Source organism: Vipera berus, assembly GCF_964194415.1.
Source record: "Vipera berus genome assembly, chromosome: Z".
In the NCBI taxonomy this organism is placed as follows: Eukaryota; Metazoa; Chordata; class Lepidosauria; order Squamata; family Viperidae; genus Vipera; species Vipera berus.
Window position 1 is genome coordinate 22,218,038 of NC_138205.1, and position 16,498 is coordinate 22,234,535.

Genomic DNA, 16,498 nt, shown 5'->3' on the forward strand with positions numbered 1-16,498 from the left:
GAAATGATTAGAAGAGATGAGATACATGCAGGTTCATTTCACTTTGTCAAAATCTGATAACTTTCCATAAATATCTTAGATTGCATACAGAGAAAGAAGTCTAAATTAAGAACATTGAGAATAGAGGGAGAGACTTATTTTTGTCTTATTAGTTGTTTTCTGATATTTAGGCCAGGCCTGAATACAATGATATAACATTTGGGAAAAAAGATGCAACCCAAAAGCCCAGCACCAGAGGCTAAGATGGAAAAGATCTCCACAGCCACCATGTATTTCCCTTTGGAACTCAGGTATGCTGGGACAAAGGACAACCAAACACTGCAAAAGACCAACATACTGAAGGTTATGAACTTGGCTTCATTGAAAGTGTCAGGTAATTTCCTGGCAAGAAAAGCTGTGATGAAGCTGATAAGAGCCAGAAAACCCATATAGCCAAGGACACAATAAAACATGGTCACAGAGCCTTCATTACACTGCAGGATAATTTCTTCAGTCACTGAAAACATATCAATATCTGGGAATGGGGGAGCCATTGCCAGCCACAAAATGCATATACTTGCTTGGATCAGAGAACAAAAAGCAACAATGGAATTGGCTAATTGTTTCCCCACCCACTTCCTCATTATGGATCCTGGTTTGGTGGCCATGAAAGCCAGAACTACCATGATGGTTTTTGCCAAGACAGAAGAAACAGCCATTGAAAAGATAATGCCAAAAGTTGTTTGTCGGAGAAGACAAGCCACTTTTCTTGGTTTACCGATGAATAGCAGTGCTAAAGTGAAGCAGAGCAGGAGGGAGATGAGGAGTGTGTAGGTCAGGCTCTGGTTGTTAGCTTTGACAATGGGAGTATTGTGGTTCCTCATAAATATTCCTAATATAAGGATTGTAGATAAAGAAAAGGTAAGTGCAAGAGATGCTAAACTGATCCCTAAAGGTTCTTCATAAGACAAGAAACTTATAACCTTGGGAATACAGAAATCCTTTTTCTTGTTTGGATAGTATTTGTCTTGGCATCTGAAACATTCATTTTTGTCTGAAATAGAAGAAATTGTATAACATTAGTATTTCATGCATATCATAAATCTGGCCAGAGTGTTATCATACTATTGCCTATACTATTAGGCAGCTATTTTGATTAATGCATATATAGGAAGGCCTACAGATATCATATAATCATGCTTGGTCTGATACTCAATATGATCTTCTACTCTTGCAGATTGTATTTAATATTAAGATTAGAAGCTTTGTATGTGATTAGACAAAAGGTGTAATAAAGATAAATTGCTTTAGTAAATGTAATCATTTTTTCACTTTAAAACTATTAACAGTATTTGGATTTTTGAAGTTACAACAGTTCCCCCACAAAAGGTAGTACATACGACCCAGTTTCAAAGTTGCATCCGCTACAGCACCCCTGCAGTTAGTCATCCTTATGACCGAAAACAGAGATGTTGCAGTGTGTCCCCCCTCCCCATCCTGCCTTGCTAGAGTCCTGCAGGTGCTGGGCCTGCTTTGTCACTTCAATGGGTTTTTCACACTTCTGTCTACCTTGGTCATCAATCACTCAGTTACTTTTTGAAGATTTCCTGTGTCCAGGAGGTCAGGGTATGGAAGGAGGACAAGCTGCTCTATTGTTGGGCCACACAGCACAATCCCACATGTGACCATCTTTTTTTCTGAGTACAGCCACAAACCGCTTCAACCCAGCAATCCATGCAGCCTGGCAGATAATCAGTTTGTGGATATGTGGCATGATTGTGGAAGCACAAACTTGGAAAATGATAGCTGCATATAGGACCCAAGCAATGGAGCAGTTTGTTTTTCTTACTAAACCTAGTGTTAACTTCACCAGCATTAATGAGGAAAAGAAAACCACTGTTTGCTTTCCCTCGCTAATGTTAACATTAGCATACCAGTGTTAACTTGTGCCTGCATTTGGCTCCCCATGGTCTTTCCCACTCTTGAACCTCCCGCTCCCCCATGTTCCACTTAAAGATTCGTACATGTGTTTAACAATTGTATTGGGGACAGCAGGGATGTGGTTTATTAATTGAGTCAGTTCACTTAATGGCATCTCAATTACTGATATAATGGGGAAGCTCCATTGTGACTATAACTTGAGGACTACTTATATTATCCAGTATATATCTATCTGCCCACCAAGATTGGAAGGCAAGATATATTGCAGGTTCCATCTGTTAAGGAAGTACATCTAGTGCCATATAAATATGTTTCATAAATGAATTAATAAAATATTTCTTATCATGTTGGGTATTAAAAGATGCTGCATCCTATTATTTTACATATCTAAAAACTTCTATTCACTTATTTTAATATACTTGTAATTTTATAATTTTGAGATTCAAATTTAATATAGAAAAAGTGAATCATAATGTAAAATGAAGCTATATGAAATATAGCAATTCCCAATGGATAGCTTCATATATAAATGAGGACTTTATTTGATTATTTATCAGGAAGCTGTTTTATTAAATAAAATATGAACTGTTTTTCAGGAATTTTTTTAAGGGTGAAATGTGAATTAAAACCTGAATAAAATCAGTAATTATGTTCTGATCTTGCCATTTTGTAATCTGTTTGTAATCTGTTTCCTAGATGCCATTTTTGGTCTAAAGGATCTTCTGTTCCCTTCAAAATTACTTCAGTGGTGTTAAAGACTCCAGATGAGAAAAAGTTGGAGAAAACTGATGAAAAAGGTGTTTAGAGACAAGTTAGTAATAATATTTGATAGATTCTTTAATGGCAGTTGTTAGATCTATAAGAAAGGTGTCAACTTCTCTCTCTCTCTCTCTCTCTCTCTCTCTCTCTCTCTCTCTCTCTCTCTCTCTCTCTCTCTCTCTCTCTCTCTCTCTCTCTCTCTCTGTGTGTGTGTGTATGTGTGTGTGTGTATACATACATACATACATGGATACAAAATTAGGTAATCCCTGTTGTTAATGCATTGAGACAGCTCGACATTCTGGTAAATAGAAGTTTTTAATCCTCACATCTTAAAAATGCTTTCTAAAAAATCTACTTGTTACATTACATTATTCTTTTATTGCCTGAATTTATTTTGAACAAATGGGAGAGGATTACCATTCTCAGTTGAAATTGTCCCTTCTGGGCAGGGAATGCAGTCATAGCAGCAAAATGGCTCTCCTTCCTTCACTTTTTTGCTGAAACCAGGATAGCAACTATCACTGCACACAGAAAGAGGTCTCACCTAAAATGAAAGAGGAATGTTTTACATTGGAGAATGATACAAGAAAAGCTACAATTTGACACCTATTTAAGTTCAAAGGGCCTACTCAAGATGACTTAGTTGATACACTAGAAATTATTGTTACAGATGGATAAACTGCTCTATTTCGTAGCCATTTCACTTTTGCATATCTTCACTTTGCGTACTAAGGTGACAAGTTGCCTTGAAATTGTAAGTTGTGAATTATTTTCTCCCAAATGTTCACATATAAATGTATTTTCATCTACAATAAAGTATGTCTTTGTCTAAAAATATATAGGTTTTTGTTCCTTTGGAAATGTAAGTTTGAATAACTGCAATCCATAACTAATAGGTAAGCTTCTCAGCTTTTCCATATATCCATTTTGGGAAGATTATAAGAATCATAGAATTGAAAGAGGCAATGTAAGCCCTCAACAAAAAAACAATGCTTTATGAATCAGCAGCAAGATGCTTACTTGACCTGTTCAAAATGTCTCTCTGAGACAATAAGTCTATTTCTGATCCTTATCAATTTGCATATATGCATTCAAAATACCATTCTGTTTTTTTCCTGGACTTCAAAGAACCCTGTTAAATTGTATGCATCTATTCACAGAAACTAGGAAAATTGTATTCAACTACAGGAATATTTACCCTTGCATGATTTGATATTCTACATTTCATTTTAAATTGGGATTTTAATTCATTATGTGTATTAATGAAAGAAGACAGTGGCCACTGGATGTAATGAATAAATTTATGCAAAAACTTCTCTCTAGAAATTAAATCAAATATGCTTTTAGATTAAGAAATGCAGCACATTGCTTTCTAAATTTTGTAGCATATTAATGCTGTTGCATTAATAATATTTGCAGTCTTCTATGAATTTCCCATCATCAATTCCTTACTTAAAATTTTAGCATAATGATTAATTACACTTTTTAGCAGATTAAAAAGAAGTAGTTTACAGGCATATCTGATTTATAAGAGAACTATCAATGCTATATCTCTCTACTTTGCTCCAATGGGTGATGGTATCATTTGCAAAGAGTAGAGGGTTAAGCACAAGTACCACATAATTCCTAATTTATCCGATCAATGGAGTCATCAAGATTAAGACAAGCTAGACTTTTTGAGATTAAATAAAAAAAATCATTAATTTGATTATTTCTTGGGGTTCACAATACTTATCCATTTTATGTTTTATATTATATAGCCACCCATTTCACATATGTGACCTTTTGATTTGATGACCAATTTCTGATGTTAGAGGTGATCATTTTCAACAACTCTGAATTTTTCAATCCCAATTGTCAACAGTCCTGGATTGTTTAACCCCACTAAATTGCTACCAGACTTGACTAGAAAGAAACAAAACCCATTCCTTATGAAAGGGAATTTCCTGATTCTAGCAAGTAAATATGTTCTAAGAAATGTGAAATAGCAGCAACTTCCCTGATAAGTAAATGTGTCTCTCCAAATATATTTCTTTAAAATTTAAAAGGAGAATAACTAATACAGTGAACAATTTAGTTATATCCTTTTTCTTTACCATCTAATTCTACTGGAACTGGAATTATCAAGAAAACATGGTACAGAAATTACATCTCAGCAAAACATAAACATTAAGGACAGTTTTCACAATAAATGATATAAGAGAGAAAACAGAAATGATAGTTAACATGTATACAATCAACAGGTAGTATCCACTAATGTGAATTCTCTTTCATGAGGGAAGTTCACTTTTCCCTAAAGTTTAATTTAGGAAATGTAAAAGTATCTGAATTTTTAATTTTCCACATGACCTAAATATTTTCCTTTCCAGCGAAGAATCCGAGGAAGCAAGCATTCTCAATATCGTAGAATTGTAGAATAGACAGTAAGTGACCTGATGGCTTTCTGTGAAGTGTCAGAAATGGTTTTTGGCATTGGATCAGGACTTTAATATAAATCCAACTTTACGAAATTATGGATATTGACAGATGTGCTACCCTTGTCTGTGATGTGTTATGTTTCTTGTTCTTTTTATGATTAATTTTAATTGTTGTTCATCATCTAGAGTCATAGTCTTCCAACAATTTTTACATAATAAAGAGAAAACCTTGGCAATTAGAGTACAGGTGAAACTCGAAAAATTAGAATATCGTGCAAAAGTTCATTTATTTCAGTAATGCAACTTAAAAGGGGAAACTAATATATGAGATAGACTCATTACATGCAAAACAAGATAGTTCAAGCCGTGAGTTGTCATAATTGTGATGATTATGGCGTACAGCTCATGAAAACCCCAAATCCACAATCTCAGAAAATTAGAATATTACATGCAATCAATAAAACAAGGAGTGTACATAGAACAATATCGAACCTCTGAAAAGTATAAGCATGCATATGTACTCAGTACTTGGTTTGGGCCTCTTTTGCAGCAATTACTGCCTCAATGCGGCATGGCATGGAAGCTATCAGCCTGTGGCACTGCTTGGTCTCATGTCTCTCATCTTTCTCTTGGCAATGCCCCATAGATTCTCTATGGGGTTCAAGTCAGGCGAGTTTGCTGGCCAATCAAGCACAGTAATCCCACGGTCATTGAACCAGGTTTTGGTGCTTTTGGCAGTGTGGGCAGGTGCCACGTCCTACTGGAAAATGAAGTCAGCATCCCCATAAAGCTCGTCTGTGGAAGGAAGCATGAAGTGCTCCAAACTTTCCTGGTAGACGGCTGCGTTGACCCTGGACTTAATGAAGCACAGTGGAACAACACCAGCAGATGACATGGCTCCCCAAATCAACACAGACTGTGGAAACTTCACACTGGACTTCAAGCATCTTGCAGTGTGTGCCTCTCCATTCTTCCTCCAGACTCTGGGTCCTTGGTTTCCAAATGAGATGCAAAAGTTGCTCTCATCAGAAAAGAGGACTTTGGACCACTGAGCAACAGACCAGGTCTGTTTTTCTTTAGCCCAGGTAAGATGCTTCTGACGTTGTATGTTGTTCAGGAGCGGCTTGACAAGAGGAATATGACATTTGAAGCCCATGTCCAGGATCCGTCTGTGTGTGGTGGCTCTTGATGCACTGACTCCAGCCTCAGCCCACTCCTTGTGAAAGTCCCCAACACTTTTGAATGGCCTTTTCCTGACAATCCTCTCCAGGCTGCGGTCATCCCTGCTGCTTGTGCATCTTTTTCTTCCACACTTTTCCCTTCCACATAACTTTCTATTAATGTGCTTTGATACAGCACTTTGGGAACATCCAACTTCTTTTGCAATTACCTTTTGAGGCTTTCCCTCCTTATAGAGGGTGTCAATGATGGTTTTCTGAACAACTGTCAGGTCAGCAGTCTTCCCCATGATTGTGATTGCTACTGAACCAGACTGAAAGACCATTTAAAGGCTCAGGAACCCTTTGGAGGTGTTATGGCTTAATTAGCTGATTAGAGTGGGACACTTTGAGCCTAGAATATTGCACCTTTTCACAATATTCTAATTTACTGAGATTGTGGATTTGGGGTTTTCATTAGCTGTAAGACATAATCATCACAATTATGACAAATCACGGCTTGAACTATCTTGCTTTGCATGTAATGAGTCTATCTCATATATTAGTTTCCCCTTTTAAGTTGCATTACTGAAATAAATGAACTTTTGCATGATATTCTAATTTTTCAAGTTTCACCTGTAGACATTTGTAGATCAGAGGAGCAATTATTATATAAATTCATATACTAAAATTAATTTACCTACTTTTTCAAGAGACTGTTGAACATGAGGAATTTCCATATCATAATAGAGACATATAATTCAAAATCATGATAATTAGATCTGATTATTAGGCTGATAATTAGATCCTACCTGGTTAAACCAACTGTGCCACGTAATGACCTTTTCATCAATGGTTAAAAGTTCATCTGGAGGAGCCAAGTGATTCACCTTCCCAACTTTCACACGAAAAAATGATTTGTTTGGGAAGGCAAGCCAGTTGATGATATCAAATCCAGCTGCTACTATTCCATTCTGATCAAAAAATACCAGATCTCCAGCGCTGTTGTTAAAAGAAACGCCCCTCAGAAAATAATTGATCTAGAGCAAAAAATTAAATGCCAGTTTTGAGAACATTTCCTCTTCATGATGGTATTTTCTTTTGAAGTTAACCAAAAAAGAACTTTCTAGACTTCTCTCTCTCTCTGACTGGAAATCATTTATAAGGCTCAGTGGGAGAAGCCAGATTGGTGTGCATTAGGGAAGAAACAAAAGAATGAATTACACTACTATTCCCTTAAGTTTACCACAAACTCAGAATGGTGGTTAATAGAAAAGTAATCTGATTCTATTATACCCCAAAATATCTAAATTCTAAACATGTGTTTATTATAACCATATTAATAGATACACCATTAAAATCCTAAACATGGAAAAGTGCCCAGCACAAATCAGTGTACAGTATTGTATTTATATCGTATTTTCAATAATAATTAAAAGGAATTCTGATAAAATTCTGAGCTTTTGTTACATTGCTAAGAGATGGGAAAACTACTGAAATTCAGACCTACTGTAGTTTTGCCATCACACCTATGTACATGATGCTCCATCAGATGAGGGTGGTGCCATTACCTGCCAGAAGCCTTGATTATGTATCCTCCCTCCTTTTCTCTCTGCCATAACTTTGTGTTTATGTTTAAAAGAGGACAGAGCATGTAAGGCATTAGCTATAGCATACAGAGCATTGTAACTGCTGTAACTATGACCAGTCATTTTCATTTCAAAAAGAGATCCAGGAAGGCTCTTCAGATCCTCTGTTCCATTGCAAATATTGTCAGACACATCACTCATTGCCATATTAGGAAAAACACAGCTGAAAGCTTCTTGCCAGAACAGACTGATAAACCCATCTTCCTTTGCACTGTAGGGATTTTTTTTCTGAATAAATGATTTGAATTCCGGTAGCTCAGCAGAGTGCATTGACAAGGAGAGGGCACCATGGATTATATCTGTATCCCAATGGAGTTGAAAAGCTGATGAAGTGAATTCCATCTGGGCTGTCATTATCCACACAATACCTTTTGGTTTACTTTTCACTGGTTCCAGCTTTGGCATATATTGTAACCACCTCAAGAACATCATAGAGAAAGATTCTCCATAAATCACAAATGCATTAGCTTTACTACTCATGATATGTTCATATACTTTTACCCCCTGCTGAAGCATACCATCAAGTTTAGTAATATCACTAAATTTTGGGATTCTTTCAATAAAAGAATAACAAATACCCTTTTTCGAAAGAAGTGGAATCATAGTTTGTGCCATTTTTTCTCCATGATCATTGTCCATGATAAGAAACCCAATCCAGATCCATCTGAAATGCAGGAGCAGTGAGACAATTCCTGCATATTGAAGTGGTTCTGGGGGAACCATCTGGTAGAAAGAAAGGCCTGGAGTTTTATCATTCATAAGGGGAGGGAATCCATAAATCAGCTAGATAGAAGTGGATAAAAATAATGGACACATGTATATAGTACTTTCAACTATTATCACAATCTGCATAGATTATATTAGCAAACTCATACTATTTACTTCTTTGGTGTATGGCCATTTCCCAGTTGGGGTCATGTTGGTGTTCATGTTGGTATATATAACAATTTCAACATTGCTACTTGAAATGATGTTTGTCATTTTACTAAATTTACTATATGCTTCATTTCTGCATAAATCCTATGGGTCATTTGAACCATTCCTTTAAACTGAATTGAATCACTGAAGTGATTTAATGTATAAAATTCACTTATGTTCCTTTGGAGTAATTTGAAGAGATTTCTCTCTCTCTCTCTCTCTCTCTCTCTTTGTGTGTGTGTGTGTGTGTGTGTGTGTGTGTGTATTCCTTGGATTTTCTGACTTTGTTGTATCTTATACATTTTATAGATAAGAACACTTGAAGAAATAACCTCCACTATAAGTAATTTACTTTTTTGTAAAAATATCCCAGGGATACATTACCTGTTGACCATCCCCTAACTCTGATGTATGACACAGATACATTATCATACCTTATACTTCTTTTCTGACAATTAAAATATGAAAACACAAAAGGTAAAAGTAATTCCAATTGTGTAGTCTCCTGGCCATTACTATAGAAGAATTCTATGTAGAGAATTCAGCCCTTCTCTCCCTTTTTGGAAGATAACAAATGTCACAAGTGAAAATAAAATAAAACTTTATTTAAAAAAGCTGAATTCTAAACTCTTGTTAATTATAGTATGCACAAAAAAGAATAATTACAATTACAGTTAACAATTGTTCAAATCATGGGTCAGAGAAGCTGCAAAGGAATTAGACAAGAAAAATCTACAAATATCTGTTCCATGAAAATATATTGGAAAGGTTTTAAAAATATTCTTATAGGACAGTTTTTCAAATAATGAATTTTATGAACAAGTCTGAGGTTTGAATAAAAAGTTGAAATTATACTGAGCTTGAACAAAGAATTTAAAATCCCTCCCCAAGACATAAAGGTAAAGGTAAAGGTAAAGGTTCCCCCGCACATGCGTGTTAGTCATTTCCAACTCTAGGGGCTGGTGCTCATCTCCGTTTCAAAGCCGAAGAGTCAGTGCTTGTCCGAGGACGTCTCCGTGGTCATGTGGCCAGCATGACTAGATGCCAAAGGCGCACGGAACACTGTTACCTTCCCACCATAGTGGCCCCTATTTTTCTACTTCCATTTTTACATGCTTTCGAATTGCTAGGTTGGCAGAAGCTGGGACGAGTAACAGGCACTCACTCTGTTACGCGGCACTCGGAATTCGACCTGCCAAGCTGCCGACCTTCTGATTGACAAGCTCAGTGTCCTGACCCACTGAGCCACCACGTCCCCCTCCCCAAGACATACATTGCCCTAATTCCTTTTCCTGAACTTTTTTTTGTGATGGATGGTTGGTGGGTAGGAGGGACTCAAAATAGTATTCAGAAGCCCAATTCTTTCCCAAACTCAGTTCATACATGTTTCCCAATAGTATAAGAGATGCAACATATATCTCTTATTAAGCTCGCAAATTTAAATTGATACTGGCAATCACTAAATCTTGAACCTAAGATTAAATCTGGCAAATTTGCACTTTAGTGCTAATTAATATTAGCTCTTAACAGTTATTGAAAAGCTTGGCACCTTGACTAAAAAAAAACAACCCCAAAAATGTTCAGCAGAGCTATATATTATTTATTTATCATGCTCTCCCAATCAATAGATTTGCCTTGATAAAATGATAATTAAGATCAAACTTAAACACAGAATATAACTGTCAGATGCAATGCATTATCTTTGATGCAACAAGCCATGGTTGACTTCTTTAATTAACTAGAAGTAAAATAAACCAGTCTGACTGTATAAGAGGTAGAATACATAAACAACAAAAAATGGTTATGAAATATCTAAAAGTACATAACACCATTTCTTGGATATCTTCAAAGGTATGCATTCCACTTACAAAATGCACTGTAAATGGATGGAGGATTGAAACTAAGTAGTGATGTTTACAAGAATGTGACTCTTGGATTTGCAGGGATAAATCCTTTTTTTCCCCATTCCAGGACTTTGTAGTGCAGTGTAGGACTGGAATGCAATACAATATTCAAAATAATTTTTTAAAAATAAAAATTATGTTAACTTGGCATGCAGATAGATAAATATATCTCACCTGTGGTTTCTTATAGGTATCCAAAATAGTTGCCACATGAAGAGAAATTTGTGCATCCAGTCCTCCAATAACAGCTACTATATCATTCTGGATGTTACATACATAGTTGGGGACCAATTCCTCCACTGATGATAGAAGTTGCAGGGTGGCCTGGTACGTTTTTTGGGCATTATCACAACTGTCATAGATGCAGACACCTAAGGTGAGATTGGGTAAGATCTGTGGGTTTTCATTGATCTCCTTAACTGCAAATGCCATAGCCAGGATGTGCTGGTAATTCTTAGGAATTAAGCTACAATGAAAGTTGCATTCCATATATCAGAAGGCCATTACACGTTGACCAGCTTTTGTGTTTTAAAGAGGAATTCAGCAGGCTGGCTGCACCATTTTTCTGACCTTGTCAACTCATAGCTACCTGCATTTACTGTTAAAATGCATGGAGATGATTTACATTTTTGCACAAACCTTGCCTACTATATTTGGATTTTTTCCCCACCATGCACATTAGGGAAGGGAAATATGTGAATTTTAGATTCTTCAAAAAGTTTCTTTTTTTGTAGGTCATGGTATCCAATTCCAAACTATTCTCAGATTCTATATTAAAAATAACCTTAGAATTCTGTATAGTATTTTTATATGCATTTGTCCAAATAATTTTTTACTTGCAAATTTGCCCAATGTACATAATTTTGAAAAGACTATGCAAATTCACATTCATGTTTACTTTAGTATTCAGACAAATACAGGTATCCTTAATACAAATGTCTGGATTATTCTTGATTTACAAAATGATAGAGATGAGATTATACATGGCAAGTTTACTTATTTTGTAAAGTAATAGATTTGTGATAGAACTGAAATCAATTTTAAAAATTGTGACTTAGATGAAAGCTATACCAATAAACAGTGACTATTTTTAACATTTAAAGGATGAAGGAGATAAATTTATTGATCATTCTTTGAAAGAACAGGAAAATTACAATGTTTTAATGTTTAATGTTTCATTGAAGAAGAAATTACCACAAAAACTGCAAAATAAAAGTGTAACAGACCAAACATGATCAAGACCATGCATGAAGTGGAAGGAAGGTTGTCAAGGATAAAACTGGCTTAATAAAGTGATTTGGCAGGTGAAAAACACTGAAAGGAAGATAGTGAAAGTGAAATAGAAAGAAGTTAGTCTTGAAACCAGCTTTCCCCAATGTGGGTTCTCTGCAGGAATGGATTCAATTCCCAGAGTTTCTCAGCTGGTTAGATATTTCAAAGAATTATGACAGTCAAAGGCTACACTTTGAAGGAGGGTGATGGTGGTGGTTTCCTGAATTTCAGGAATGCTACTTTAAAATTCTGAATATCTGCCATAATATATTCTTCCTCAGATGATCTTTCCTCAGCATCTTACTATCACCCAGGCAAAGTATTATATTAAGACAACATTGCTCATTTTGCTTAAACAAGTGACCAAACTGATTGAAAAATTAAGCAATTATCCAGTTTCTTACACAAACTCTCCTGGCAATACTGGTGAGGGTGTTTTAGTGAAGAGGACTTCTTTGGGGATGATGCCAGTCTGCGAAGCAATGCCACCTACAATGAAATCTCCTGGTTGTTGGTACTTATGATATGAAGAGTATGGATGGGTGATGCTGCACCTACGAGACTTGCAGACTATGTGAGGAAGCAGCACTAGCAGCAAGATCAGTAAAATGATATCCATGCTCTGGATATCAAAAAACTCTTTTGCTTCTATAGCACATTAGCATTTCTGCAATTAATAGTATCTGGTCTTGAATGGTGGTTTCTGAAGTCTGAATCGTGGACTTTGGGAATAGTATGGGAAAATAACACTCTTCATCAGTCTTAATTATAAGGTTCACTGAAATCCACAGGGATTCGGAAAAGCAACAGAATTAAACACAATCATTAAGATAGACAAACAATAATTTAAGTTATCAAAGTTTGATTCCTTATGGAACTGCTGGAGAAGCAATGTTTTCCTGAGTTGAAAAGTTTTTTTCCCCTCTTACTCAGGTAAAAGATGATACAGATAGATCTTGACAGACTTGAACATTGGGTGCTATCTAACAAAATGAAATTCAATGGTGAAAAAATATGGTTCTGCATTCAGGCAAGAAAAACCAAATGCACAGGTAGAATATAGGTGGTTTCCTGGCTCAATAGTGGTAGCTGTGAGAGGGATAATAATAATAAAGTTGGAAGGGATAGGAGCTCATCTAGTCCAATCCCCTGCTCAGGCAGGAAACTCTATACCATTTTGGACAAATGGCTGTCCAGTCTCTTCTTAAAAACTTCCAGTGTTGGAGAATTCACAGCTTCTGGAGGCAGGTTGTTTCACTGGTTAATTGTTCTAACTGTCAGGAAGTTTCTCCTTAGTTCTAGGTTGCTTCTCTCCTTGATTAGTTTCCATCCATTGCTTCTTGTCCTGCCTTCAGGTGCTTTGGGGAATAGCTTGACTCCCTTTTCTTTGTGGCAGCCTCTGAGATATTGGAACACTGCTTGTCCTTCTCTTCATTAAACTAGACATACATAATTCCAGCAGCCGTTCCTTATATGTTTTAGCCTCCAGTCTCCTAATCATCTTTGTTACTCTTCTCTGTACTTTGTACTCTTTCTGGAGTCCTAGTGGACTCTTGGGGTCCTAGTGGACAATCACTTAAATATAAGCCAGCAGTATCCTACAGCTGCCAAAAAACCCAATGCAGTTCTAGGCTGCTTTAACAGAGGGATAGAATCAAGATCGTGAAATTATAAGGTTAATATCACTTTATAAAGACTTGGTAAGATCCAGTTTTAGTCACCATGATGTAAAAAAGAGTACAGAGTACAGAGAAAGAGTACAGAGTACAGAGAAAAGCAATGAAGATGATCAGTGGACTGGAAGCTAAAACATATTAATTATGGTTGCTGGAATTGGGTATGTCTAGTTTAATGAAGAGAAGGACAAGCAGTGTTCCAATATCTCAGGGGTTGCCACAAAGAAGAGGGAGTCAAGATATTCTCCAAAGCACCTGAAAGCAAGACAAGAAGCAATGGATGGAAACTAATCAAGGAGAGAAGCAACCTAGAACTAAGGAGAAATTTCCTGACAGAACAATTAATCAGTGGAATTACTTGCATGTTCTGGCTGTCTGCTAATAATTGGCCTTAGTTATGTGTCCGTCTTTCCATTTTTTGTATTTTTCCTTTTTGTCTTTCAGTTTTTCAAAGAGATCTTTGTGCAGCTATTCTGGTTTCTTCTTGAATTTCTTGTCTTTCTTTTTCAGTGGTATTGTGCTGGTATGGGCTTTTATGATCACATTTTTCAGAGTTTCCCACACTTCTTTTCCCCTTTAGAATTTTCATCCATGTGCGGATCTGGCGTGCATCACGGAGACTTGGTTGGGCTCGGAGGGAGGGGTTCCTCTGACCGAGTTATGCCCTCCAGGTTTCCGTGTGCTACACCAGCCACGGGCTCAGGGTATGGGTGGTGGGGTGGTGGTGGTTGTCCGGGAGACTTTATGCCCACGGGAGACCACCATTGTCCAGATGGCCAGGAAAGAGTCCCTCCTCCTGAGATGTGGCCCTCGGGCTCAGTTGGGCTTGTTGCTCACATACCTGGCACCCAGCTGTGTGGCAACAGCCCTGCCCGAGCTGCTTGACACCCTCTCAGGGTTGGCGGTGGAGTTCCCCAGGCTTATAGTTCTGGGGGACTTCAACTTGCCTTCACTGGGAGGATCATCTGAGTTAGCTCGGGAGTTCATGGCTTCCATGATGGCCATGGGCCTGATCCAAGTGATTCAGGGCCCAACCCATGTGGGGGGTCACACTCTCGACCTGGTGTTCCTGTCTGGACAGTGGTTGGATGATCTGGGAGGGGGTTCACCAACCATTGTTCCCCTGTCATGGTCAGATCACCATCTCCTGCGGCTGGTCTTCCGTTATGCCCCCCCCCCGCCGCTGGGCTGCAGAACTGACCAGGTGGTTCCGCCCCAGGCGCCTAATGGACCCAGAACAGTTCCAGATGGCGCTTGGGTCTATACCCATTGCCCTCACCCACAGCCCAGTTGATGCCTTGGTGGATGCCTGGGAAAGGGCGGCCGCCGGGGCACTTGACTGTGTGTACCCTTGCGACCTCTGACCCGGCGCAGATCCTGTTGGGCTCCATGGTTCTCTGCAGAGCTCCGGGAGATGAAGCATCGGAGACGGGGTCTAGAGAGCAGTTGGAGATCCAGCCAATCCGAATCTGATCGATTGCAGTTAAGAACCTTTATAAGGTCTTATCTTGCAGTGATGAGGATGGCGAAGTCTAATTACTTTGCTACCCTCATCGCGTCCGCAGATAATCGCCCGGCTGCCCTGTTTAGGGTGACTTGCTCCCTCCTTAATCAGGAGGTGAGGGAGGATCCCTTACAGGGACGAGCCGAGGAGTTTAGTCATCATCTGGCGGACAAAATCGCTCAGTTCCGGGCCGGTCTGGACTCTGACTGGGCAGAGTCTGACGTGGAGGAATCGGACGGTCTTGAGCATGTTATCTGGACTGAGTTCAATCCTGTTTCCCCTGATGATGTGGACAGGATCATGGGGAGGCTGAGCATCACCACCTGTTTGTTGGATCCGTGCCCCTCCTGGATGGTTTATGCGGCCCGGGAGGAGACACAAGGCTGGTTCCAGGCATTAATAACTGCTTCTTTGAAGGAGGGTGTCTTCCCTGCCGCCTTGAAGGAGGCAGTGGTGAGACCCCTCCTCAAAAAGCCTGTCCTGGACCCGGCTGTTTTAAATAACTATCGTCCAGTCTCCAACCTTCGCTTTTTGGCGAAGGTTGTTAAGAGTGTGGTGGCGCATCAGCTTCCTCTGTTCCTGGAGGAAACTGATTATCTGGACCCGTACCAATCGGGTTTCAGGCCCGGATACAGCACGGAGACAGCATTGGTCGTGCTGGTGAATGATCTCTGGCGGGCTCAGGACAGGGGTTGTTTCTCTGTCGTGGTCCCATTAGATCTCTCAGCGGCTTTTGATACCATCGACCATGGTATCCTACTGCAGCGTCTCAGGGGGTTGGGAGTGGGAGGCACCATTTTACGGTGGTTCTCCTCCTATCTCCTGGGCCGCTCGCAGTCGGTGTTGACGGGAGGGCAGAGATCTACCCTGAGGCCTCTTGTTTGTGTAGTTCCTCAGGGGTCGGTTCTCTCTCCCCTCCTGTTCAACATCTATATGAAGCTGCTGGGTGAGATCATTCGTGGTTTTGGGGTGGGGTATCATCAGTACGCTGATGATACCCAACTTTTTCTTTCCACCCTGAACCAACCCAGCGATGCCCTCGCCGTGATGTCCCATTGCCTGGAGGCGGTCCAGGTCTGGATGGGGAGAAACAGGCTTCATCTCAATCCTGCCAAGACTGAGTGGCTGTGCATATCGGCATCTCGGGTTAACCAGACTATTCCACCTTTAACGATGGGGGGTGAGGTGTTACCCCCCATTGATAGGGCTCAGAACTTGGGCATCTTCCTGGATTCATGGCTCAATTTTGAAGACCATATAGGAGCTGTGACCAGGGGGGCTTTTGCCCAGGTTCGCCTGGTGCACCAGTTGCGACCCTA

The 16,498-nt window shown here is 38.9% G+C and overlaps 1 protein-coding gene across 1 annotated transcript; it reads right to left on the minus strand.

Annotated features, from left to right (window-relative positions):
• Positions 1 to 134: 134 nt before the first annotated feature.
• Positions 135 to 12,618, minus strand: LOC308678703 (vomeronasal type-2 receptor 26-like; the record flags this gene model as incomplete). The annotated part of the gene is made up of 6 exons (XM_081345940.1): positions 135 to 1,033; positions 3,100 to 3,226; positions 7,069 to 7,296; positions 7,828 to 8,688; positions 10,902 to 11,193; positions 12,404 to 12,618. The coding sequence occupies 6 exons, from the start codon at positions 12,616 to 12,618 to the stop codon at positions 135 to 137; spliced, it is 2,622 nt and encodes an 873-aa protein (XP_081202066.1).
• Between the last annotated feature and the right edge of the window lie 3,880 nt (positions 12,619 to 16,498).